The sequence below is a fragment of the Anopheles bellator genome, chromosome 2 (assembly GCF_943735745.2).
Source record: "Anopheles bellator chromosome 2, idAnoBellAS_SP24_06.2, whole genome shotgun sequence".
NCBI classification, from domain to species: Eukaryota; Metazoa; Arthropoda; class Insecta; order Diptera; family Culicidae; genus Anopheles; species Anopheles bellator.
In genome coordinates, this window is record NC_071286.1 from 41,765,325 (window position 1) to 41,792,430 (window position 27,106).

The 27,106-nt window shown below is 49.4% G+C and overlaps 2 protein-coding genes across 2 annotated transcripts; both read right to left on the bottom strand.

Moving 5' to 3' along the window:
- Positions 1–294: 294 nt before the first annotated feature.
- On the bottom strand, positions 295–1,578 carry LOC131209673 (actin, cytoplasmic A3a-like). The gene has a single exon (XM_058202790.1). The coding sequence runs from the start codon at positions 1,483–1,485 to the stop codon at positions 355–357; it is 1,131 nt and encodes a 376-aa protein (XP_058058773.1). The 5' UTR covers positions 1,486–1,578; the 3' UTR covers positions 295–354.
- Positions 1,579–5,195: 3,617 nt separating this feature from the next.
- Positions 5,196–24,969, bottom strand: LOC131208685 (band 4.1-like protein 5). Its single transcript, XM_058201502.1, has 7 exons — positions 24,845–24,969; positions 10,848–10,995; positions 10,582–10,758; positions 10,312–10,520; positions 8,930–10,241; positions 8,688–8,800; positions 5,196–6,415 (listed from the first exon to the last, which is right to left on the bottom strand). The coding sequence occupies exons 1-7, from the start codon at positions 24,899–24,901 to the stop codon at positions 6,275–6,277; spliced, it is 2,157 nt and encodes a 718-aa protein (XP_058057485.1). The 5' UTR covers positions 24,902–24,969; the 3' UTR covers positions 5,196–6,274.
- Between the last annotated feature and the right edge of the window lie 2,137 nt (positions 24,970–27,106).

Consider the following 27,106-nt stretch of genomic DNA (forward strand, 5'->3'; position numbering starts at 1 on the left):
TAGCTAATTGGATTTCCCGTAATCCAATATTTATACCCTTCGCGCCGAGAGCTCAGCTGATGGTGCTCGGGCTTCTAGTTGCGCGCTCGGAAAAACGCTGCGCATGCGAACCGCTTCTCCCGAGCTCGACAGGTTCACACACACGTACCCGGCTCATCCCAGCTTCGTTGTGTTCCGATTGTGTGGCCGAATACGGCATGGAAAATCGGATTTACGTGCGACCAGTGCGAACGAGCCCTACCCACCCAGAGGACTCAAATCATAATGTCGAAATATTTCAATCGCTGTTAATAGCAAAATTTATTTTAATACCAACGCAGCTTACACAAGTATTGAGTGAGTAACAGCAGTTTCCTAGAAACACTTCCGGTGAACGATGGACGGTCCAGCCTCATCGTACTCCTGCTTGGAGATCCACATCTGCTGGAAGGTAGAGAGCGACGCCAGGATCGATCCACCGATCCAGACCGAGTACTTGCGCTCCGGCGGTGCCACGATTTTCACCTTGATCGTACTCGGTGCCAGGGCGTTGATTTCCCGGTGGATACGGTCGGCGATGCCGGCGTACATAGTCGAGCCACCGGACAGCACCGTGTTCGCGTACAGATCCTTGCGGATATCGACGTCACACTTCATTATGCAGTTGTACACCGACTCGTGCACACCGGACGTTTCCATGCCAATCAAAGCCGGCTGGAAGAGTACCTCCGGGCAGCGGAACCGCTCGTTGCCAATCGTAATGATCTGTCCGTCCGGTAGCTCGTAAGACTTCTCCAACGTCGACGATGAAGCGGCGGTGGCCATTTCCTGCTCAAAGTCCAACGCCACGTAGCACAGCTTCTCCTTGATGTCGCGCACAATCTCACGCTCCGCGGTAGTCGTGAAGGTGTAGCCACGCTCGGTCAGGATCTTCATCAGGTAGTCGGTGAGATCACGGCCGGCCAAATCCAGCCGCTGGATAGCATGCGGCAGGGCGTAGCCTTCGTAGATCGGGACCGTGTGCGAGACACCGTCTCCGGAGTCCATGACGACACCGGTGGTGCGGCCGGAAGCGTACAGCGACAGTACCGCCTGGATTGCCACGTACATGGCCGGTGTATTGAATGTTTCGAACATGATCTGAGTCATCTTCTCGCGGTTGGCCTTCGGGTTGTGGGGCGCCTCCGTCAGCAGAACTGGATGCTCTTCCGGAGCCACACGCAGCTCGTTGTAGAACGTGTGGTGCCAGATCTTCTCCATATCGTCCCAGTTCGTTACAATGCCGTGCTCGATCGGGTACTTCAACGTCAGGATACCGCGCTTGCTCTGGGCCTCATCGCCGACGTACGAGTCCTTCTGGCCCATACCGACCATCACACCCTGGTGCCGCGGGCGGCCAACGATCGACGGGAACACGGCCCGGGGCGCATCGTCCCCGGCGAAACCGGCCTTGCACATGCCGGATCCATTGTCCACGACCAGCGCTGCAATTTCTTCGTCGCACATTTTCGCAGTATATCCAACAACCGTTCGAATCAGCACTCAGACGATAACTGCCTAGAAAGCCCCGAGCAACCGAGCGGTAAAATGCCTTGCCAATGTATACTATGATCTACTCGACACCTGTGACTGTTAGACCTTTTATAGCCATTTCGTTATCAGTCACTTCGATTCAGCCGGAACCCGTGCGTCCCGATATCGGTATTTGTGGGGCTTTGGCGTTTTTCAAGCATCATCACACGTCATGCCCCTTCGAGCGTATTGTGGTGCTATCGGTGCGATATCATTTTCGCTCGCGTCACTCGCGACACCTTATCGCAATACTCGGCCGAGCCGGCCGTACGTAAAGCAATGGCCATGGGACCCCTCGAAACCGAAACGGAGCGGAGCGTAAAAGCGCGTGGAATTCATTCCGTGGGTGGACTGTACACGACCACAGTCACACGTTCCACGAGAACGCTGTACCAGGCGTGCGCCAAAGGAGTGAAGCCGTAAACGTCCCGGCGCCTAGTGGCCGGTGCCGCACGCGCATTCCATAAAAGGCAACGCGAAAGGGCCAGATGCAAAACATTTCTCGAACACCACCGCCTGAACTGCTTCAGTCCGAGCACGTGGGGTTCTGTTTTTCCGACATTCTCCGCACTCGAACTTTTCCGAAGCGCATACATCTTCCCAACAGTCTCCGGAGCAGTGGTGCCGAGTGTGAACCACAGCTTGATAGCGCTGCAAATTAATGCAGCGTCCTGTGAGTCATTGATGTCCCCAGTCCCCGGAGCTCTTGACATCGGGCATCATAACAAACTCGTCATTCATTCAAGTTGGACTACGGCGGGGTATGTTGCACCGGCTTTCGTGTTGGCCACGCTTCTGGCCAATCGATTCTATTTTCGTGTGCCCAGTGGCTCGGCTCTTCCGACGTGTGCCCCTGCCACGCTCCAAGAGCGAGGCGAGACTGGCGAGTCGAGAGTTTTCCCGCCACGCACCTGTTGTGCGGTTGCGGAACACGCCTCCATTGCAGACCGGTGGATGAAAATAGAATTTCCACACCGAGCACCCGAGCGGATACTGGTCGGTTTTGGCGCCATGGAATTCCTCGTCAATGAATCGCCACACGCCCGATCGATACCATATTTGGCGATGTGCATTTTCGAACCGTCGGCGGCACGCCGCCGATCAGATAGGGCCCGATAAGCGGACGATGAGTGGCCGTTTTTGTTGACTGCTTTACCTTCAAATTTTTCACCGTAACTCTTATCTACGCTACGCTAAGCCACCTTTTTCGCCTGGGCTGCAATGACCCAGCCGGTTCCAGAGGCAACCCTTGTTCCGGCGTTGCAACTTCCTGTTAACCGTGATTCATTAGACATTCGATTCATTACCATTTGTTTGTAAACAATCGTCACAAAGGCAACCGGGAAAACGGTTTGATGGCCAGTTTTTCCACCCAGACATCAGCGCCGGGCTGCGGATATATCACGGTCCAGTGCACGACAGATGGAAAACGAGACCGTTTGCGATTGCCCAACCGGAACATTACGTGATCTGTGCACGTATTTGTGCGCTTCTTGGGCCCCTGGAATCGCGCCACACGACACGTGGTAATCTTTCCGATTGTTGGCCAACTTATCTCTGGCAATCATAAAGATCATAAAATTGAACCAATGATAGATTGTATTAAATATTGTCTGTTTGTTTCCATTTTACCATTTCTGTTGGCCCTAATGAATATACTTTGCAAATTCTAATTTAAAAAACCATCGCCAAAAGTACAGTCAAACGCATCTCATCTCATACAACACACATGCTAAGTAATTAGCAACCTTTACTGCTATTTTCACAGCACACATGGAAGTCTGAAAGTCTGTGAGTTACGCAATCCTCGCCAGCGTCACAGTTAATCACACGCCAATTTGACCGTTTGATTTAGTTTCTATCATCGTCCAACAACAGTCTCGCGATAATTGTTCGATTCAGTACTGCCTTATCTTCGACTCAGTACTGGAGTATTGGTGTAAAGGGGTTGATCGGCAGCATTGTATCGTAACATCGGAACGGTCTACCTAGGGAAACGATAACATTCCCACACTTCCAACAACTGTTGTAGAACCCAAGGGCTCTTTCTCGCTGGATAATTACAATCAGCGAATGGATTACGTCACGAGCAGAACGCCTTTATCAATCGAAAGAAAACATGGATAAACCATCACTCAGCGGCCAATTCGAACATTAGTTTGCTTGTTGGACATTGTTTATTGGCTTGCGGAATGCTATTTTTACACCACAACTGTGTTTCGTTTTGATGTTGTTTTGCCAGCCGCGTTACAAGGTTCCTTTGGACCGCGACGTAACTGACCTATAATGGTCCCACGAGTACGACAAAAGAGTAATAACTCATCTGAAAATATTTAGAAATACTTATACTTACTTCAATCGTTTATCTAGGATAAAGGTATGGTATTTAGGATAAAGGTTTAGGTACGTTTATGATAGATAAAAGGAATCCGCTTTAATGATAAACCTTACATACATTTACATCTGACTCCTCATTTGATATCAAATTACCAGCTACATGCTGCACACAAACGAGATGTCCGTTGGAGCTATCTGAGCTATCTGACGTCCGTCCTAGCGACCTGGCTTTATCTGTCTCTGGTCGATCTGGCTTTATGGCTTGACATCGAATGCTTGACAAAGCTTGATACGTATGCAAAGAGTGGTTTAAAACAACCAACGCCCGGTCGCAGGCCATCTCCTCGGTACTGTGGCGTAGAAAGCGACAACTACGAGTTCAATGTGTGCAGCATTCTGGGATCTGGCCAATTTCGGAAAAAAGTGAATGCACGCGAGAACATGGAACCACTGCCATGATGCGCTTTGTTTGGCATGATGCGCACATCTAAGGACTCAGCAGCACCAAAACCGAAGCGAAACCTGAGGATTCTGAGGAAACCACACAGGCTTCTGCTGGACCACCGCCAACAAGAGATGGACCGACAACTAAGAGGACCGTGCCAAGGGCAATCAACTAAAAGCGATCATTGGATCTTGAATCCAATTCAATTGGCGAAAAAAGCCAAGTGCATATGCACTCAGAGACTAGACTGATATCTCTAATGTCAGGGGAGAGACAAATGACTCGATCGTCGTTTGCCTCGGCACGACATGAAGGCCTTAGTCAAACCTTTCGGAGAAAAACTGGAAACAATGATCACCAAAGGAGAATGGAGAATCTAGGCGAGTGGTTAGGTCTCGCGGGAGAACGCCACACGGTCCCGCAGTGCGTGGCAATGCATAAAGCATTCCCGCACCTTTCCTGTACTCAACCAACGATAAAATGTAAAAATAATTAATTAATTAATCGCGAAAACAAAACATTAAATGACTTATGTCGACTTTGTCGACATCCAGCACCCGAACCGAGAAAAGAACCATCGTAGTTCCGCAAATAGATGGCTAGGTGGCGCTGGAATACCGTTCAAAATAACCGTAAAATAAATAAAATAACCTTTGCGCGATTTTTTGCCTATTGTTCAAGTGACTTATTTTCTTCTCATATCAAATCACATGCTTTCTTGATTAAGGAGTGAACATCGACATGCGATAAAGAAATATCGCCGGAGAAACGTGCCAAAATGTAAACAGAGAAAGTTACACATAACGACAAAACAAAGCACAACATGAGCCAACCGATGTAAGTTATGCATTTTTATTCAACAATTCGAATAAATTCCTTACTAGCAAACACCTTCCGGTCAGGCATTAAAATCTGTTTTCCACGAAACGCTTCTTTCGGAAGCTCGTGTTGTCTTTTTCGTTCACACAGGCACTCACATGTTACTATGTATGGGTTTTAAACATAATTCATTTTTCTAACTCTCTCTTCTGGTTTAAACTCCTAACGCTCTGCTTCCAAACGTATTATTCGCTGCAATCGGCGCGTGGCAGTAAAAATGGTAAACATACGAACCATTTTATCGAAAACCGGATCCAGCACCCAGGCGTTTGCAAATGCAGTTTCTCCACCAACGATGACCTAACACAGTTCCGACACCCCCTAAGCGCGGCACACAAAATGCAAGACTCTGAATGAAGCGGCCGAGGGCAACAATGATACGGGGAAGTGTTAACATAAAATATGAATTCACGATTATTCGATGTTTTACAGTAGGTGAGGAATGCAAGATTATCGCTCAACTCGCCGTCAAAATGCTGTGTTTAGTCTATGTGTTAAAATTCGTTGTTTTAAATCATAATCCTTCAGTATCTAGGTGTTGTGGCGAGCATGGAATGATACGTGTCCCGGTGGGACGGTGGAAGCAAACATTCGACCGACATCGGACCACATCGGAATGTGCACTGAGATCACAACTAATAATACACTGTTTATTTTTCGTTGCCTTCACATTTCCAAACACGGTGCACAAACTATTGGCTTTAAACTAAAGTGAACGACATAATATAGCTGGAGAGCACCGCAAATTTGGAACACATCAAAAACAAGTCCAAAACATTGCCAGTGCACTAAAGTAGAATAGACATATGCTGAACTCTTGCAGCTGGAAGGTTTTCTGCTTTATCATTACCCAATTCGGTTACTGTTTGGCACTTCTCTGCCGTAATTAGCCACCAAAGGACGGTTTTAAGTACGAATATTGCATGCTATCGATTTTATGTCTACCAAATAAATTGTATCGATTCAAACTGTTTCGAGTTCCGTCTTCCCGTTTTTAGTCTAATGCAGCAGCTCAACGACTTCAACGACGAAGCGCCTGTTAACTAGTTTCGACACGATTCGTTACAATTGCGTTGTAATGACCGATTTCCGGATAATCGTTGCCTCCTTGGGTGGTTTCATCGAACCAGTGACCACCTCGGACGATACCAGCCAGGGTGATATGTCCATCGCGGATGGTTTGATATTCTCCTTAATGCGTTCCTGTGTGAGAAAGAAACAGATGGCGTAACGTTTAATTGAGTTGAGGAAGTCTTGAGCACGTTAGTTCATGAACTATTTGATCAGATACGAGAAATCAATCATTGATACTGGCTATGAGACATAGAATATGTAGACTCGTAATGTAGTAAGCATACCGAAAACCCAATACACCTAACAAAAACTAGCAACAAGCGGTGCGCATCTATCGGGACAAACTGTTAAGTTGATAAAAGAAAGTGTCCATATCAAACGGAAAAAGTGCTTGAACGAGTTTCATAAAATCCCAGATCAATCCGGTTCTGTTAGTGGAGGGCTTACTTACCCACATTTACTATTTGCCCACTTCACACCTTCCCACAAAGGAGACACGAAAGTCTCACCAAGATTGTGGTATGGGCAAAACGGACAGGTTGTTAGTGCTAATGAACGTTTCTACGTTTCGAAAACAGGGAATAAAAAAACGTTAACAAACCTTCATAGCCGTGCCACCGGTGCCAACCGTGGGCACCGTGGCAGTGCTGATGGTGGTAATGGTGGCAGCGGGACTACCCTTTCTTGCCTCACCACCATCATTACCATCTACCTCTTCACCGTTGCCCGTGATAACGACGTACGGAGATGACGGTTGGAGCTTTTTCGATGCATCTCGCATTTCCGGTTCCGGGGTTCTGACCGGGGCCACCGATGGCTGCCGATGTTCGTCTTCGTCCACCTTGAAGGGGTTGCTGCTTTTGAACTCCGGCATAGCTAGTACCGGGGACAAAATCCTTTCCGTTGCGGTGCCATTAGTCGACGCTTCCTTCGTACCACCACTCGCTCCGGCTACATATTCAATCGACTCGTCCTCCACCAGAATGGTGGGCGAACCGGAGCTGGAGTTGCAGGACCCGGTGGACAGATTGTGAAACGGATTGGTCGACGAGCGTATCGGAGACGCTAGGCTGGACATGTTCAGGAACGGATTGTTGGCATTGCTGCGCAGGATCTGCGTCGCGTCCGTAGGCTCACCACCGATCGCATCAAGTGAAGCCGCGATCGATGGGACGCTAATTTTCTCAACCACACCACCCTTTTGCTCGGAAAAGTGTGTCACCGTTACGGTGTCGGTCGTGAGCGATGGTGCCGGTAGGGCGGCGATTCCGTTCGTAAATGGCAGAGTAGGAGATTCGACGCTGCTGCTACTGCCGATACTGCTACTACCGGTGCTAGTGGTACCGATTGGTGCGATTAGAGTTCCTCCACCGACGACGGCACTGCTCCCCAGCGGTGTAACGGTGGTGGAGGCTAGCATGGCTGACGCCGGGAGCTGATGGATTCCGGCGGGCACAGAAGCAGTGGGCGATACCGCAACCATTGTCGTCACCGTCGTATGGCCACTGCCGGCCATCGGAGTCGTCGTACCGGTTAGGTTTAGTGTTAGCTTATCGCCACCCTTCGCCGTGCCACCCAAAAGTAACACGAATGTACACCACACGATTGGCATAACGTGGTTCATTGTTGTGCAGATTGGGCAGTTTGTACAGAAGTGATCGGAACGGACGACAATCATCGACATACACAAGCACACAAAGAGTAGCGCAGAGATCGCAAAGGAATAATCACACACACATACATACACAAGCATGCCGAAGGGATACGTATTTTACAAACGGTAGCATAAATGGGGACAAACCGACGGTGAGATTATGATGCGGATTTATGAAAGAAAAAGAAAAAAATAAGACAAAAACATAAAACATCAGACAACCAAAACGTACACATGTCGTTCAACATACAACTAATTTACAGCTTTGTCAAGCAAACCGACGGTGGAGTGGAACTAGAAGGCTTGTGTCCACCGCAACTCGCCTTTTGTTTTCTCTAAACTATTGACAGTAATATATTCTTCTAATGGCTCGACATTTAGCAATATTTCCAATATAATGTTGTGACAAAATACGCAATTTACTTTGGCCGTAAGAAAGCATTGTCCCTAGATCGGATGATCTTCCTTGAATTTGGTCGTTTTTGACAATTCAGTGCACTCATGAGTGTGAGAGTTGGATGTTCCATTGGGTGCGTGTATGAATGGAGTGATCGTTTAGAGCAAATTAATATTCGGTGCAAATAAAATGGTGAGAAAAAAACTTAAACAAAAAAACATCAGTCCCAGGACCAACGAAAACTCCCCTTTCGATTCGGAAAAAATGGATTTTAATTTGGGTGCAAAAAATAAGAGAGTCGAGCGTTGTGATGCCTTCGAATTTCCGGCGAAGGAAGTATTCATACGTACCACCGACACGAACGTCGCCGCGTTTAGTGACTCCGGGCCGCCGACGCCATCGTGGCTCGGCACGTACAGCTGGTGATTAGTAAGCTTCGGATTCAGTTCCTCTTCAACGCGTGCTGCAAAGGCGAGGCAGGTGATCCCGCGTTAGTCAAAAAAGCCCACGGCAGCGAACGGATGATGATCGCGTACAACGCGTGCGTACAACAACGGGTGAGATGGGTGTGTTAGTGACGCGCTTGGCTTACCTTTCAAAATATTGCACTTCATCTGACCGGGAGGCAGCGGCACACCGCCCCCGGCCGCTGCCGCCGCACTGTTCGATAGTTTCAGCTGATTGTTGGGCTTCTCCGGTGGACCGTGGCCCGAGGCCAGCTTCTTCAGCGTATCATTGTTCGTCTCTAGTTCAGACGTCTTGTTGATCGTGATCTTAAAGCTACTAGCATCGTTCAGTTCTACGCCGTGCAGCGAGGGAGACGGATCCTTGGCGATCGACTTGAGTAGCGTGTCGATCTGACTGTCGCGATCGGAGGAGGACGCTGTCGTGTGGATGCTGAACCCGGAGCTGATCGAAGCCTTTCCGAACGAACCGCCCGCGTGGTGTGTGGCACTGTTGCTACCAAATCGTCCACCACCGAACGTACTCATCTCGTGTTCCACGACCGGCAAACCCTTGCCCGCCGCGACCGCAGCGGACGTTACGGAAAATTCGTCGAATCTGGCAGCGTGCGAAAAACCGGCCTTTCCGAAGGAACCACCTAACCTGCTGGCGGCGTAGGAAGACGCAACGTCTTCGTTGGAGGAGATGGACTTGTTCGAGCTGAGCGAGTGCATGTTTCCGTTGACCAGGGTGCCCACCATTCCTGATCCAGCGCCACTAACACCCATCAGCCCTCCGAGAGCGATGTCGGAGGTGCTACTTCCTGAGCCCGGCCGCTGATTGTGGATCACCGTGTTCGCTGATGGAGTCGAGGTACCGGAGGTAGAGTGCTGTGCCTCATCCGAGGAGCAGCTGGCAGTGGCCGCGCTGCTGAATGGTTGCTGTTGCGGCTGCAGTTGCTGCTGTGGCTGCTGCTGTTGCTGATCCGTTCCGAGACCCACCGGAAGCTGTTTTTGGCGCTCACGGAGAACGTGTGACTGACGGCGGGCGAAACGCTGCGAGGGTCGCCGCTCGAACTGGACCGTGCGTCGGGCCCGGTTTTGTTGCGTCGTTTGAAACTCCGTCTTGCCGGAGTACCGAAAGCGGGAACCCATGCGAAAAAAGTTCTGCCGCGCCGACGGACCCTTGACGGGGGCTCGCAACCGGAAGAACGCATGGTGCTCGACCGCACACTTCCACAGGTGCTTGCAGGCCTTCTCGTTGTGTAGCCGAAACACGAACGTGTGCTCCTGTTCACGTCCATGATCATCGTCCTCGACGACGACCAGCGTCAGTTTCTTCTTCTTAAAATCCAGCTTCCCAATCTTGGGCCAAAAAAACAGCCCAATCTTCTGGATGCCCTCGAACACGAGGATTCCGGTCGGCGTGAGCCCCAGGTGATATTCGCAACCGTCCTTTCCCTGCAGAATAAAACAATAACCCCACATCAGCCGCCTACCTATCTCTTTCTCTCTGGCTCTCCAAACGTACCAAAACGGTGTGCATATCGACACCGTACATGTCCAGCCACTTAACCTTGTTGAGGAAACTCGTTTCCGCCTGGGCCGGCGTCAACCCGTGACACTTCTTGTACTCCTCCAGTATCGTAAACTCTAGTTCCTCGGTCTGGTTCGGCACAAAGCGGAACTCCGACACGGTGGCCGCCGAATGGACCGTCTCATCGTAGTCTCCCAGTTCGGCTAAAAACGAGAGATAAGGTGAGATTTCTAGGCGATTTCTAAAACCGCCCATTTAGCTTACATTGCAACGCCAGGGCGGCCAGCTCGGCCGCCTGCGGATCCGGACATTCGAGCCGTCCGTCGAGCAGATCCTGCTTGAGTTGCAGGAAAAACTGGTAGCGCGTCAGTTCCTCCCGCAGCGTGTTCGGTTCCGACGAGTAGAACTTCACCTTCAACCGCAGCGTGTACGGTGGACCGACTGTAACGAATCGGGCAGAGAGCAAGCGATTGATTGTGCAATTAGTAGCTGCGCCGCAGTAGCGACCGTCTTCCTTTTCCGATACACACTTTTGACCTGTTTCTTAATTGCCTTCGTCGGGTCCAGCCAGTGTTTCACGTTGTTCGCGTCGGTGAACTGTAGCCCGAAGTAGTCCTTCTCGATCAGATCGAGGGAGTAGAAAACCTGCTCGTACAGGTCGCTGGCCATCGCTTTTTTCTGCGCAGCATAATTGGAGGACCGAAAATAGAGAAAAGAAGAAAAACAAGAGCAATGCATTAATGCCGTTTTCACGAATCCAAGAGTAAGAGGAGCAACACGGTGATGAGGGAAGAAGATTCAGGCCGAGAGGGTGCAGGCGCGCGCCACCGGGATGATTAAGAAAGTGCAATTAAACTTTCGCCCCGCAGCGGCCGGGCCGAGAGGCTTGCGAAAGAGTTTAATAGTGTTTCGCTATTTATTGTTGGTGTTGTGTTGTGTTGTATGTGTGTATGTATTTTCGAAGAGGGTCACACGCTGATTGCCGCTCTCAATTACACCCCGATCCCTCGCGATCCGTGCACACGCGGTGCCGTATGCATTGTTAGAAGCCACTACACGGTAATGATCCGTTAATGATTAAAACGTATTGTTTTTTTCTATTTCTATCAATCTTGTTCCAATCCAACAGTACACGTCGATGCGTTAGGAAACCGTTTGTACAGTCAAACGTTTGCGTATGCAAATAACGTGTGTTTATTAAGAAGAATCATATTGTGAGAAATCATTACGAGGTCGTAGTATTTTGGATTAATAGAATATAAAACCTCAACAGCCCTGTTCTCGTTGATCAAGGCAGCGTTGGTTCTCAATGTTAAGACGTGGCCTAGCGCCTAAACATGTTTTGAATTTGGTGAAGCATGTGACATCATCCTAGCAACCTTTGCTTCGCGAAGACGGCTTTCAAACCGTTAGTAACCGAACATCACGTTTTTCGCTTTCAAAAATTATCTGCCATAACTTAAATGTTTGCAGTAAGATATTTTGCTATAGATATACTTTATTAATGAAAACATTAGATGATGAGCGATAAAAATGTATTTTTGAGACCATCAAATGATACGATATCACAATATGTCAATTCTCCTCCTCTCTTACAATCGAATTTACTTCACTATGTCACCTTTTCTACATCCGTTAATCCATTAAAATAAATAATATTTCAGATTTTATCTTAAGTTGAAATGAAATTCTGAAATAAATTTCTTTCCAGACAACTAAACCGTAAGGGAGTCCTCCAATCGGTGCATTTCTAAATTAGTTCGTTACACTATGGCATCGAACGGTGGTTCTCCGTTCCGCAGGTAGCAACGAGCAATCACGTAGAAGTTCATTCGTGTACCTACACAGGACATGCTCCGGTATGCTTCACACAACCGGAACACGCACCGAGTGAGGCACGGGCAGAGGCATAACCGAACGAAGAAAACCATAATCTTTGACCCATAAAAATCTATTCACCACGACAAAATGCAAATACCTGCCGTCGGATTTCTCTTGACCTTTTACAAAGCACGACGACGACAACGACGACGACGACCACCTGTCGGTCCGGTGTGAGGGCTACACCTTGAGAATGCCACCACGCTTCGTCATTCAGAAAGCACGTACAGGTCCCAGCCCGCCCGGCAAGTCCCCCGTGTGGCCGAGATACGGTGTCGGCGGTGTGCAAATGCATCTCTCGGAGCGCTCCGGAAGGGAAGCATAGCTTCGGAAGGTGCACAGGGCCACAACCGTTGAGGCAAAAATAAGGTCAAACCCCGAGTACCGCGTGCGAAAGTGATAGTTTTCTCGTTCGGCTTGCCCGCTCCCGGTCGCACCACTTAATGACCTCTCCTCCGTCAGTCAGCAAACGGGGTAGCGGGAAACGCAACGCCATCGCTCCCAAGTAATCGTACATTTCCGCGAAGACTTCCCGAAGACTTCGAACCGGCGAGACTACCCCTGCCCCCGGCACCGTCTTAATTGGCTTCCATTTCCTGTTTCTCCACAACACGCGGAGGAAAGTGGTTGGTCAGCAGGGGCGGCCACGGCCAACCCGTTTGCCGGTCGACGGAGCACGAGAGAGAAAATGTGAACCACTAAAACCTTCCTCTGGCACTCTGGTGCTCCATTTCCGAGGCCACGGGATTCCCAAAAGCAGCCCTCGGTAATGCACCCCAACACCCCTAAAAACATGACCCAAAGCGGGACTCTATGCCCGCCCACCAACCAGAGAACCACCCGAAAACCACCGGGGCCCCACTTATCATCAATTCCCTTTTCTTTCCCGCCCGCTTTCGTTTACACCACCAAGGCACCTCTCTCGGGCGGAACGAGCTGGTTTGTGTGGGGACTCCACTGACCACCGGCCGGAACGATGTTGCGCCTCCCAAATGCCATCAATCACCCGGCCGGCTGGCCGGTGGAGAGCATAAAAATTCCGACACATCCCTCCCTCAGTGAGGATGATGCTTGCGTATGCGTGAGGGGGCCTAAACAGTGCTGTACACACGAACACTACAGATCCACCAAAAAACCTTCGTCGATGGTCAATGTCAATGTGAGAGACGAGACCCGAGACTAAAAAGCGTACTGCGCGCGGCGCACTTGATCCCCACGGCCTGCCCCGAGCCAGGTGACGGAAGTGTTACGTCGTCGACGCGATGGTGGACATATTTGGACGGTGGACGCGGTGTGCGCGCTTCACTATTATGCTCTCTCATGACCTACATCGGTGTGGCCGTCCAGTCGATCCACACGTACGCGGCACAACAATGACGACAACGTTGGGCGCATCGCGATCGTTTCGCTTTCGAACGCTCCGCGTTTCATTAGTCATCCTCTGGGCAGCCATCCACCGTCATCAGGGTTTTATTGTCCACCCTCTGGACCTCGGGGACCCCGGGGCCACATGCGCACCCTTGCGCTATCAAATCGTGGGTCAAACAGAAGGGGCGTATCATGCTCGTCCATCGCAGCATTCCTCGCCGCCGCACGCCGCGAGATCCGCGTGGCTTACAGGGGGCGCTGACGTCACCGTGTCGTTTGGTTTAAGTCAGTTTATTGCGTGCTTCGTGCGACGCGAGGTGCTGTGCTGGGTGTGTATGCAAGTGTGAGGCATTTTCGCTGACTTAATCGCTTTTTCCTCGCCGTCAGCATGTGTCAGTCCCAAAGTGAACTAGAATCGTTTGAATGACTCCATCATAGGTGCCGACCGCTGCGTTGTATCTTCCGAAGTGTCTGTGTCACTGTGCAATGTGTGGCAAGTGTCGTGACCACTCGATCTTCAACCTCCCTACAAATATTACGCTGGCTGAAAAGTAATCCATTTTCACAATTCTGATTGTTTCTGGTCAATTGCTAGCTTCGAACGGAGCACCTATTGACAGTAGAGATCTGAATTTTGTGTTCGAGCACATGGAAGCAACTCATAATAAACGATGCCTTTCAAATCCCACCATATACCTAGTAGAACCTTCCTGGCCGTTAGTCCTGGTTTGACCACCGGTTTAAATGTTTCACCACGCTTAGACCACGATCGTTGTAATCATTGTAAGCTTAAGATGTAATCTAGTAGACTGATGCGGCCATTTGTACCCATAGGTCAATTTGAGCACGGCGAAAATAACCTTAGTTTATGTTCGAAGCTTGAAGTTTTCAGTTTTCACGCCGATTGCCTTCGTTGGGCTCGGTAATAAAACAACTAGAGTCCATTTTTTTAAATTTTTGAACATAAATAACGTGATATTTTATATTTTCACATATTCCAAATGCAAAATTAAAGCTTAGAAACGCATGGTGAAGAATTCACATGACATTATGCTGTTTCTCAGCTTGTAATATGGCATAACCCTCTAAATATCGCAAGTTAACCAATGAATAACGTAAATTAGTTTTTAATTTGAATATTAGTGGTAGAAATAATAGGGATATTGCACCTATTTTCGACTAAAGCGAGCAAGCAATCGGCAGCAATAATCAAGCTGTATGAAAATGAAGATCGTATTCATCATATTAAAGCTTGTGGCCGCTAGAAATCAACACTAAAACGAGTTAAAAAACGTATTCTTAATATCTGCTTCACAAACCCTTCTCAATTCGCCTAATATATTGGCCGAAAACGAAAATCAGAACGTCTACAACTCCCTTCCGTACATATCATTCGACGTAGTCTATAGCATGTAGACAAATCTGACCTTGTTTTAAACAAAATTCTGCACCTAACCATGGCCAACTCAAAAAAAGAACGGTGTTTTACAATCTGCATGCTTTGAAACCTCACTTATTGTGACAAAAGCTGTTTTAGAGAGATGAATCCTTGGTATGATTCACCTCCCATTATAAGGAGTTGAAATTTTCTGCTATAAGGGACCTGAATCATTATTAAGAAACAAACTACAACGGCATTCTGATCCAGCGATGCATTATTTACACGAATGCTACAAGTTTGTGACCTTACCTGGTCATGGTGACTCGAAAGCTGGCCAAAACTTGATGAAAGCCAAAACATTCATGAATGAAGAAGTTGGTGAAGATTTCTCCGCACCACAGGATATTATGGCAATGCAGGGTATTATTCAGGCAATCCACAAGCCTGAAGTATTAGCCTTGCCTTGCCTGAAGAGCCTTGCATTAAGCATACTACAGTTAATTTCGCCGAAGAGAAATTTGGCTTGTTGTAAATATGTTTGACCATAATTTGTCTCTTGTATCAATCATCCCTAAATACAGTAAAAATATAATTTACACATCTTATTTTATGTTTTTGATTGACACTTGATTGACTAAAGCAAATTTTCAATTCTCACATTTCCTAAAATCTTTTGTGTTGTTGAACTAAAGTTAATTTCGGGAACCACTGTATGTATCCCATTTCTCATCCCCGTTAAAGAAATGGGTCGATTTCGTTCCGCTTGGCTAAAAGTGCTGTTTGATGTTTAAACTTTAACTCCTGGGCGAAGCTACGATTACCAACATGCCGATCAACTTTGATTATTTAGGTGGTTTTATCGACATTTTCGAAGACGAGTCTGGTTTTACAAACCGAATTTTCTCTTCGTTGACCTCCATTGTTAACACCCTGTAACTCACAAACGAATGGAACAAATAAACAAAAACAAATGTTTAAGTGTAAAGTATCAGCTTTAAATCGAGCCTAAACTTGAAACTCTACAATCGACACTTCAAAAGATATCGATCACTAAAGGCACCTACCGGAAAAATAATGGATTTCTTTTTAGACGACCTAATATCTCACAAAAAGATGCACATTAGTAAAATTAGTAAGCACTCGATTTGGGAGAAGGCTCAACAGTAAACACAATGCCGTGAATTGTGGCGGTGCCCCCAAAACACGTGCCAAACAATAGTGCCTTATCCGATACCAGTAAAAAGCACCGTGTCAAACAAACAGCAAACGATTATTAACGGTGTGCGTGGCGCGGGAAAATTCATCATCTACTGTCATGTCGAACCATCGGCTGAACGAGCGGAATATGCAATAACCATCACCTCGACGGCCGTAAAACTCACCGAGAACCACCAACACACCAACCCCCGATGATTAGTTACAAATGCTGTGTGAATTTTCGTAGCACCAAACGGCACACGTTGCCGCGAACTGTCGCGTATCGGCCAAAAACGGGAAACGGCTCTCGGAGCGACTCGGCTCCGGTGGTTGGCGGGTCTGGCAGCAGCAGCAGAGCCCCCTCGCCGATAGTGGAGTGTCAACAATGATAATGTTTGTGTGGTCGCGCGCTGCACTTATGTAAGCTCACCGCAAATTATGTCAAATGGTGCGCGACGAAGCAATGGAAACCAAGCACCACCCGGCCTCAGTTCCGCGCCTCCCCCAAAAGTGCAGCACACAGAGTTCGAGAGTGTGCAACGCGCAACGACGACGATGACGGAATCCACGGACTATTCAAACCCATTTTCACGCGCGACACTCGGGGACAGTTTTGAAACGCAAGCCGTAGATAAAGCGTGGCGCAGATGCTGAAGTTGGCCCAGAACGTCGTTCAGAAGAATTGTTTGTTTTATAAGATACGCACTTGAGGGTTAAACCTTCATGGCATGCGAATGGCCCGCGTGTTAGTTGTAATTTACTTCTTGCTATCAAATGTCATTTCAAAGATTTGTTTAATTTTTATAGGGGTTAGAGTACCATGTGACACGATCTTGCACGTGAATCTGCAGTAGGGACATCCACTGCAATCTTCAGGAGAAGCACCATGCCTATGCCAGCACCTATTGATACGTTAAACACATGGGCTGAAAAGTCTCGGGCTTAAGAAAGAAAACGGGTCAAAATTTGTTTTATTCATCAACGTAATTTCCATCAAGAGCCACACAATCAATCCGGAGCCGCTATAGCATTTCAATACTTTGTTTTGCCTCAAAATAGGCATCAGTTTCAGCAGAAACCTCTTCATCGAGCGGAATTTTTCTACCGTTGAGAATTCGTTTGAAGTCTACCAACAGTCAATGTTTGAGATCGCTGGAAGTAAAATCTGGTGGAATCAACTCGATGTTGAATTCATGTAATTTTGCTATGGTTCTGATTGACTTATGCGATGCGGTGCGTGTTAACTCTGTTCAGAATCATCAACCCGTTTTTGTTGTTCATCAACAGTGAGAAAAACCGGCAGCCACTTTGCAATATAAAGCCAACACGATTTTTTTTACATCTTTACAATGTCAGCCAACTGACGCAGCTTTACTTTTCGTTTCAAAACGATATTGTGGATTTTGTAATGCTTTCTGGTGTTACGACCACAGTTGAAGTCAGCTAACCAATGTTTTATTGTTGTTTCTGATGGAGCAGAATCCTTATGACAGTTTTCAAGCCATCACTTCGCTTGAACGATATTTTGCCCATTAAGAAGCAACGTAAAATTAAGACACGAAATTGTTTTCGATCCATTATTTCGAAAATAACAAAAGTAGTATCATTCTAGAGATCAATAACTCTCAAACTTATAAGGAGAATATCGTGAGATTTTAATAGCTTTCTGTTGAATTTTTTTTTAATCTTAGAAGAACGGACCAGACCGTGTTTATTTCCTTTGAACGTTAGTAGTAACTAAAAAGGCGCTGAATGCAATAAGACTAGTATGTGTTGAGCCCGAGGCTTTTCAAGCCATGTGTTACATCTCTGTAATACAAAACTATATCTTGATATCTTTATCGTATAAGCCTCGCAAAAGCATCAAAAAATGGTCGCAAAAAAGGTCGCATCATTCCATTGGGCTAAAATTTTGCACCAGCTCTTTGTGGCTTTTATCTCCATCATTTTGGTCGATTTAAATGATTTGGAAAATCTGCATTGTCAGTACGACACATTTCTTAGCAGGAACGAACAGGCACAAAGAAGTTGACCGGAGGCAACCCCAAGTAGATGCTAAAGCGAGAGATTGCAGCAAACATTCATAAAATCATCCCGTTATTGTTCGGCCACCGCCGAGAACATTAGTTAGCGAGTGTCACCCTTTATTTATTTCCATCTACAAGCCCGCCCGCCGCGACTGAACTTATCGACACGGACCTCCCTTAAATCAGACACTCGACAGACGCTGCGCAGCCTCGAGTAAGGCTCGAGAACACTCTCCTCGGAAATGGTCCACACGAAGAAGAAGGGTGACGGAACCCGCCCCGTCCCGAACCGGAGCTGGAGCGTTGTTTGTGGTTTCAACAGTCTGCGAGGACAGCCAACAACAACAACCACCGTAACGCCGCAGGCCCCACAAACAACAACACACGCAGCACAACGCAAGTCGAAAGGAGGTTATGTGATTTTATGTGCCACCTTTCCCCGCGCACCCTTTCACCAGAGGAGCCGCACTAGAGCGTGGTGGTGTGGTAGTCACAAAGCCCACGGAATCTTTGTTTCCATTACGAGTACCGCGACTCGTGCGACTCTCGCCCGCGAGCGGTGTCTGTGGTTGCTCCTGAGCGCGATCGAGTTTTTTTTCCCGCGAAAGGTTTCCCATTACAAATGGCGTGCAGCCACCGTTTGTGCGAACAACGAGTACCCACATTGGCCAGCAAGCCACCAAGCAGCGCTCGAAGATCTTGTCAGGCCACCAGGTCCCATTGCGCTGCGCTGAATGTCGATCGCACTGGTGTTGGTCACAGGACGACGTCATCGACGAGCGTCATTTGCCCACCAATTCGCGGAAGAGAAGACCAGTGTCGGACGAAGAAAGGGAGAAGTCGGTCCGTAAGAGCAACAATACGCGGGACTCGACCGCGGACGATCGAAGAAGCTTACGAAGAAACGGATCAGATGATCCGTAATGTTACACTCACCAAAAATTGAGGACTGTATTGTCGACCATTGGAATTGGATTTAGTGCGCTTCCGTGAAGAGTAACAAATTTTCTGATTTTGTCGCTCAAATTAATTTAATTTTAACACAATTCCAATGCTGATTAGAGTTCAATCGGGAAGAGGATTCGTCATCCGTCGATGAGTCGCAGTTCGTCGAATAGTGCACCAGCGCGTTCATTGCATCACTGTTGAATCATCATCGGAATGGAAATCCAATGGGGAGGAACATTAACATATTTTACAAACAATATTCATACGCGTATGGGAATAGTCTTGGGTAGAGTTCTCACAGATGACTGCTTGAAGCGGACATTGGGCGATAAGAATTCATGTGGTGTACACGTCGATGTAGCACCTAGTAAGACTAGCAACCAAACAGTAAACAGTGATTTATTCGTGACAGTGTTTCGCAAACTACTAAATACAGAGATGTGTCTACTGCAGCTTTATTGTTTTCTTGCTCTTTTCTTTTGTCATAGTGAATTTGAAATGAATTAATGTCATAAAGTAATGTTAATCCCCAGTCGACATGTTTCTGATATAAATACTTTGGTGTTGCTACCCAATAAGCTCTTCATTTTCTCTTGAAGCTCCACTATCTGCAATATTGTGTTACTTCAACTTAAACTTCGGATTCATATGAACCAAGATAAAATCGGACGAATTTAACGCGTAGAGCAGTAAAACGTAAGCTCTGGCAATCCCCGATTTCTACTTTTAATTTGGCTAACCTTCCGCAATGTTTCAAAGGTAGCTTCGATGCATATCGTGCGCCGCGGTGTGTCTTTGTCCCGTCGTAATTTTATGATGCCTGCGCTGGGTTATCAAGATTTTTCATCAGTCCGAAAAAAACCACCAAAGTAGGCGACGGTAGCCAATCGAAGAAAAATAAAAGGTAAGCTCTCCGAGAGAGAGGAAAAAAGGTGCCATCATTAGCAAATGTTACCAACAACCGTCACTTTCTACTGCGCGCGAACCAAAACGTGCGCAGAAGGCTAGCTCCAAAAAAACGGCCACATTACAGCTTCGCCGCAGTTTGAAAGACGCAGTCCTCGCAGTTGCGCCTTTGCTCGCGGCACCGCAATTCCGGTAAGTCCGGCTGATGTGGTGAGCGCAATCGCGGTAAAAGCAATCGCGCCTTCGCGCTGATTTCCGCGTGTGTGGCCAAGCAGGAGACGGCTGCTGCTGACCGTTGATCTTGTGTTGAAATTACTTTATTTTAGGCCACAAAAAAAGGAATGTTTTCTCCGCACGCGACTGCTGCGTTGGCCTCCCACCGAAAAGGCCGAAGGAAATCGCATTTAATAAGCATGAGGTCGAGAAATCAAAAGTGAAGAAATAATTATGATTCGCTGGCTGGCCGGGTTGGCCGGCCCGCCCGCGCTTTCCCGGCCGCTAAACGGCCCCACATTAACCGCTCGAGTGCGTCCCGACGGGCACCGCCACCGGAATATTGTTTTTTATTGTTGGTTGTTGGTGTGGTCACAACGGCACCGCAAAGAAAAGAAGGTTCCCCCGTTTTTTTTTTTTTTTTTGGGGGGGGGCCTTTGATTTGATTTCGCCAAATTACCGACACACCACTGCCTCTCGGAACTGCATTTAGAGTGAGAGAAAAGCATCATCCGCGAACCGGAAGCGGCGGACCGCACGAGGCTGGCTGGCCGCCGCCATCATCATCATCTTAATCATCCGCGCAATCTGCGGCCACCTCGAAGAAAATGGACCTTCAGCCAACAGCCGACCGGCGGGCGAGGCTTAGCAAAACGTCCAACAAATGATACACTTGGCGGCCGCGTGCGCACTTCCGCGTTTTTGGAGGCCCCGCCGGTGCCGATCAGCTGTCCCCGGCCCGAGCCACCCCAGCTTTCTACTTATGGAAATAATAATTACCATATTTCGTGTTGCATTGAATTCGGCAGGGTTTCGGTTTTTGTGGAGGGAATACATTGTGAAGACACCGCGGTGCGCTGGCCCCGGCGCCGGAAATGGAAACCGTGGTTCGGGCACACCCCACATCCGCACACATCCGTTGGTGCGTCCCCGCCGTGCAGCCAACCGCTCGCCGGGTTGCAGAGCTCCTCTTAATGCCTCTAATTTTAAGCCTCGGCGAATGCATTAGCGCGGCGCCGGCAGGTGCGTGATAAGCGGGGAACCGCGGCCAAGATTTTGATGTACTTTGACCTCGTCAGTCTCGACCGACCGGGTGGATCTTGGGGCGGCCACCCCCTTCGCGACACAACACAATCGAGAGAAAATGGTAATGGATTTTGTAACGAGAGCCCACGATTGTTATCTGCGAGAAACCAACGCGCAGCCGTCTAATACTATATTTGTCACCGTTAGTCACACCGGCCGAGACCAAAACCCAGCAGATTTCACTGGGGGCTGGGGTTCCGTTACAATGCAATTACCTCGTCAATGTTGCCACGATGGTTGGCACGTTGATATAATTTTTGTGAAATCGTTTTAATTAAACAGATCGTTGAAGGCAGACACGGATTTCCCAGGGCGAGGGCCAGTGTCGGTACTGTGAGAACAAGTTTGCGAAAAAGTAAACACACAAACACACAAACACACGCACAGCACACGCCACTTTCGATCGTTGGAATTGGCGAAATTGAATCCCCACAGCCAGCAATGCCAGCGTCTGCATTCCTACGGTACTAGCGCCGCGCTAACGAAGCGCAACCGATCGACGGCACTCCTGGGCTGGGATCGATCTCGTCGAGAGCTTCATTACGCCTTCACCAAGTTGGCTGATCCCATTTCGGGCTCCGATGTTTGCCAGCCACTTCCCAGGCTCCGGAGGCTCTCAGTGCGTTGCATAAGCCACCTCGCTTCTTTGGAGCAGCAGCGTAAATGGGACACCTCGATGAAGTTGTCCAAACACCAAGCGCCAAAGAAGCTGGGAACTATGCAGGCGGCCGCTCAAGGCGCTTATCATCCCAAACACGGGCGCGGCCCAACACACACACCTCTGGCCAGCCGCGTGTCTTAACTTAATTAAAAGCGGGCTCTCGGAGTCATGCCGAGAGGAATGCGTCGATGAACGCCTGGGAAACAGCGCGAGGCTCCGCCGGCCAAGGATCATCGGCCCTGAAGGGGGCTGTATGTGGTGTGCGCCACCCAACCATCGTAGATAACGCCCCCTGGGCACCCTCGGGGAATGGTGTCGGGAAACCGAAAAGACTTACACCGGAAGCGGGGACGTAAGGCGCCCCCCCAGCAGCACCGCGGGGAAGAAAATGGGTTTTTGAGATTTTAATAAACCAACAGCACGCCGGCGGCAATTAAACTGTTATTATTCTCGCAATCGACGTGCGAGACGAAGGGCCGTGGTTTGATATTGTTTTCTCTTCGTTTTTTTTTCATTCCCACTGTTCCAACGGCTCGGAAAATAGCTCCCATAGGTGAGCGGCGCCGACAGGGAAATGGTGTGCCTTCCTTACTGTTGGGGGGAAACGCTGTTGCGGATGTGTGCCGTCGACACGATGACAACACTCAGCCCGATCGACGGTGAGGGGGCCTGGTATCGCTTACTTCCTCCCATCATCTTCTGGCCTAACCCGGCGTAACCTAACCTAAAAATAAAACAACAGTGAATGACGGCGGTTGGTGGGCATTCGCGGTGCGGGGCGCAGCGTTTTCCATCATCTTTGCCCATCACGAAACTAAATCTAACCCAGCCTTTGCAGCTATCCCCGTTGGTGCGATGCGCGACACGTGTCGCCGTGGCTCAAACAAAATCCAACCGCACAGCCACGGTGGCCGCAAACAGATCCGGCACGCATTTGCGACGGTTGCCGCACACCACCCGGACCCGAGATCGATGGAAAGAACGTCGAAAAAGGGCTAACGGTTTACGCAACATCTCACGCAGCATCACGCACACACCGAAAGCGAGAAAACTTTCATCAGCCCCAAACGGAGAGGGGCAGCTGAACCAAGGAGCCAAGATGTGTAAACCCTCCGAAGAATTCGAACACGTAACCACGGACGGATCTCGGCGGTAGCCGCTAAACGGAAAACCCACCGGCCGGTCGGTAAACAGAGTGTCACACACCGTGTGGCTGCAACGTGCTAATCATTCGAGAACCAGACCCCACTGAATGGCCGGCCGAACGGAAACCAAAAAATGGAATATAGAAACGCTGGCCGTAAAAGATTTCGGTCGTTAAAAGGGAGGGAAAGATTTCAACGGCATCCAAGTGGCGAACCCGGGTTCGTACAATTCCCTAGGCTCTTTTGGTAATCCCGTTGGGGCGATTTATCGGAATGGTTGGGCATCAATCGATCGTCTCTTCACTTGTTCCGGAGCCCAGCCGCGATACAAAGTAAAACGGTGCCGACGTGCATATTGATATCGGAGCGGAGGGTAATTATTTAGTCAGCCGTGCTTGTTGGCCGAACTCACCACCGCGGCATGTGGCTACACATTTCTTGCCCTTGAGAAAGCAGCGTGAGGCGCGCTTGCGGACACACAGACAGACAGACCACCAGACACCCGGCTGTTGGGGCCGCTTTGTTGCCCCACAGCGCAGACGGCAGAACTCTTCCCCGAGATAGTGGCCTGCATTCCAGTGAACGATAACATTCGTCGACCTCCGCGCGACACACAGCACGCACGCCAAGTGCCACTTAGTTCCGAGTTCGCTATTAACTCTGGCCGGCCAGGCGGGCATGGCCGCCCAACGGTTCGCCGTCGCCTTCGCTCCACTGCAAGGGCTGCCGGTTTTTTAATGTTTCTGTTCCCCGTTCACAGTGCAACTCGTCCACGAGCGTCTGCTGCCTTGACAGTGTGTTGTGTCTCATCGCGCCTCGCGACCGACCGAGGCTGCCGTAACGCGCGCACGGCGCATGCGAATAAATTATGAATGCCGCAACGCCATGACAACATTAAGGTCATGTGCGGCAATTAACGGTGGGCGCGTTTCGATTCGTCTTCAATGAGCGCGAACCCTACGGGCTGCGGGTCGCTGCGGTGCGTGAATCGGTACCGACGGCCACGAAGCAATCGAACTCGACCGAAACCCGGGTGGCAACATGCAATGCACCATATTTTTCCATTAATAGCTCGGTTCAACAACAGCGCTTATAGAAACACCGTGTTCAACATTCGGTGAGCGGTGTGCACGATTTTTAAGCACGAAAAGCACTGGCGGCGGCGGCGCACCGTACCCGACGCGTGCATGCTAAACGCACCAAACATGATGTTCCTGTGTACACCTAATTAGCTCCAACGAGTTCCGCTAATAGGTGCATCAGTCTCGTAAACCAGAAACTCATTCTAATTTTGCTTACTGCCAACAGTTCGCCTGAAAGAGTAAACAAAATTTAGCAAAATACAAAACGGAAAACCTTACGGCAAAATGCAAATAATTACTGTTATCAGAAGCTTAATGGCTGGGTCTCGTCTGTCCGCTGCAGTGTTTGAGAATAGTTTTGGCAACATTCGGCGGCCTCCCAATCACAATACACAGGATGTGTACGCTGACTGCCGATCGCTTGCCGTACAAGGCAAATATGGGCCACTTTATCGCCACCAGGCCACCTTCCCGGTGTGTGGCTGTGGTCCCCATCGTCCGGCCATGGTCCACCCTCTCATCGAACCGACGTTGCTTATCTTATCGTTGTGCGTACCGCCATCATCGGACAAATATTTGCCCTACGTCGTTTCGTGTGGGGGCATTGGGCGTTGCTGCTCGCCGCTACTCACCGTAAGGTCCACCGACAGGTCCGTATTGTCCAGCAAGATCACCCGGCACGGGACCATGTTTTTGTTGGTCGGAATCCGCTGCGACTTGATCTGGCTGTCCACCGTGTCCGGGGCGGCACTGCGCCCCTTCCGTCGGCTGAGGAATCGCAACATTTTGGCGGGTTCTGGTCCGTTCCAACGGCCTAAGGTCGACGTCCTATCGGGTGCTGCTCGCTGTTCGGCCGCCGCCTTCGACCACCATCTAGAAGTGACGCCCGGGGAAGCGGAGACTGTGTCTGCGTCCGCTGACGTTGCCTAATGAGAAGCTGAGGCGCTCGATCCTAAAAAGCCGGATCCTTGTGGCCGGAGGAGAATGGCACCGGAAAGGGGGTTGCGCCCTTTTGCCAGGCTGGCTGCTCGTCACACGTCACACAAAATTCTTTCCTGCAAGTCGATTGGTGGTTGACCACGCAGGAAAGGCCCGGAGTGGCGGTGCCCGTCGATGGACAGTTCCAGAAGCAACGGCACCACACCGCCCGCCGCCGCCCCCAGTAGGCCCGTGATTTCGGCCCACCGCTTTTCGATTTTCTCTTTTCCTCGACAATTTCGCGTACTCGTGAGCATAAAAACGTGAGTCCCGAGCCGCCAGACGAGCGACGGAACAACACTCCACTTTGACTTGGCGCGACCCAAACCCCACACACAAACACACACACAGATCACGCACACTTAGGGCGCACACACTTAGCGCACACAATCTCTCACGGCGGACAGAACCCGATGCAGGCGGGCGCAAGACCCGCGAGCCGCGAGCCACTTTTTCCCGTTCTTCGGGGCTGCTACTTCCAGCAGGCGAAGAAGGGTTGCCGAGGCTTGACCAGCAGAAAGCACGCACGCACACAAACACACACAAGGGCACACGAACGGACCACGATCGCGCCGACAAGATCGAGCAGGCAAAACCACTTTTCTTTCTTATTCTTTGGCTCTCCTTCGCGCTCGGTTCTTTCGGTTTCTTTTCTATTGGCTCTCTCTTTCTATGCCGTTCGGTTGGCGATTCCCTCAGCAGCGACGCACACACACACGCACACGCACACGCACAGGCCGAGTGACCCCACACACAGCGCACTGGCCCTCCCCCTTGCAGCAGCGGGATCGATCCGAAAGCTCCAAATGACGCCCGTCGGGATCGCGTTTTTGGCACACTCCTTTCGATCGCGGCCGTTGCTCTGATTTTATGCTGTCGCCACCGCTATGTTGCCGCCGCGATGACGACGACGACAACAGGCTGCTGAGATCGATCGGCGACGAATGCCTTCCATTTTCACGAAATGCACTTTCTCCCTTCGCTCGCGCCACGCCGTGTTGCGAAAAGCATAACCCTCTGCGCCACCGCTCGGGCACAGGTGGTTTCCCTAATCCAATTAGAACCACCGCCGCCGGCCGCCGAGCACTTGGCCAGCACGGGCAACACCGGAAAAGGGGCTCAATTTAGCCCGCACTCTACCTTTCAGCTGCTACGTGTGACGCGCGGTTCTGGAGCGGCTCGAAACTCTCGAAACTCGGAACGCGAGAATTGATTGCGAATATTGCAAACAGGTAAAACGGGGGTACGGACAAAAAAGGCCCCGACCCCGAACCGCGCACGGGGCGGGCGGATCATTCAAAACACCAACACCAACGCGAGGAAGCCCCGTCCGACGGCGTACGGCGTAAGGGAACGCGAACAACAAGAACAGTAACGGCAACAACAAACGCGACGGTTTCCAAGCAACCGACGGAACATGCGACGGTACGCGCACGGTACGGTACGGGCGGCGAAAAAAACCGAAGTGACGAGAGAAACCGACGGAACGCGACTAACGAGAAACGAGAAAACCGAAACTGAACCGTGTGTTGTGTTTTGTCATCTCACTGTGGGGCTACATCAAGCGTAACGTAATGATTTTGACATTAGCGATTAATGCCAAACTGCTGCGGCGCTGTCAAAACGTTTACGGCTCGCGCGAGGCGTAAACCCGAGCGTAATTATTTTTTTCATACGCTTTGCTTACAAACAGAGGATAATTTAAGTTATTATTTGCTGGTATAGCAACAAAATCGGAAAAAACAGAAAAAAATATTCAGAAATCAATTAATTTCTCTTCTATTTCTATTTTCTTGGACCAAAAACACGAACGTAAGCACGTTTCACGTTTCGTTTTTATATTTTTGCTGCCACACGAAGCGTAAACGTTTTGACATTACAAATTAATTTTACGCTAGTTTTCACGCTTCGTGTAG

What these genes read in the sequence shown, in the direction of transcription:
- LOC131209673 (XM_058202790.1), bottom strand. Translation starts at nt 1,485, where the DNA reads ATGTGCGACGAAGAAATTGCAGCGCTGGTCGTGGACAATGGATCCGGC.
- LOC131208685 (XM_058201502.1), bottom strand. Translation starts at nt 24,901, where the DNA reads ATGGTCCCGTGCCGGGTGATCTTGCTGGACAATACGGACCTGTCGGTG. An exon ending in TCGATATGCACACCGTTTTG is followed by an intron (nt 10,242 to 10,311) that starts GTACGTTTGGAG and finishes TTTATTCTGCAG; the next exon opens with GGAAAGGACGGTTGCGAATA. An exon ending in GAAGTGCAATATTTTGAAAG is followed by an intron (nt 8,801 to 8,929) that starts GTAAGCCAAGCG and finishes TCGCCTTTGCAG; the next exon opens with CACGCGTTGAAGAGGAACTG.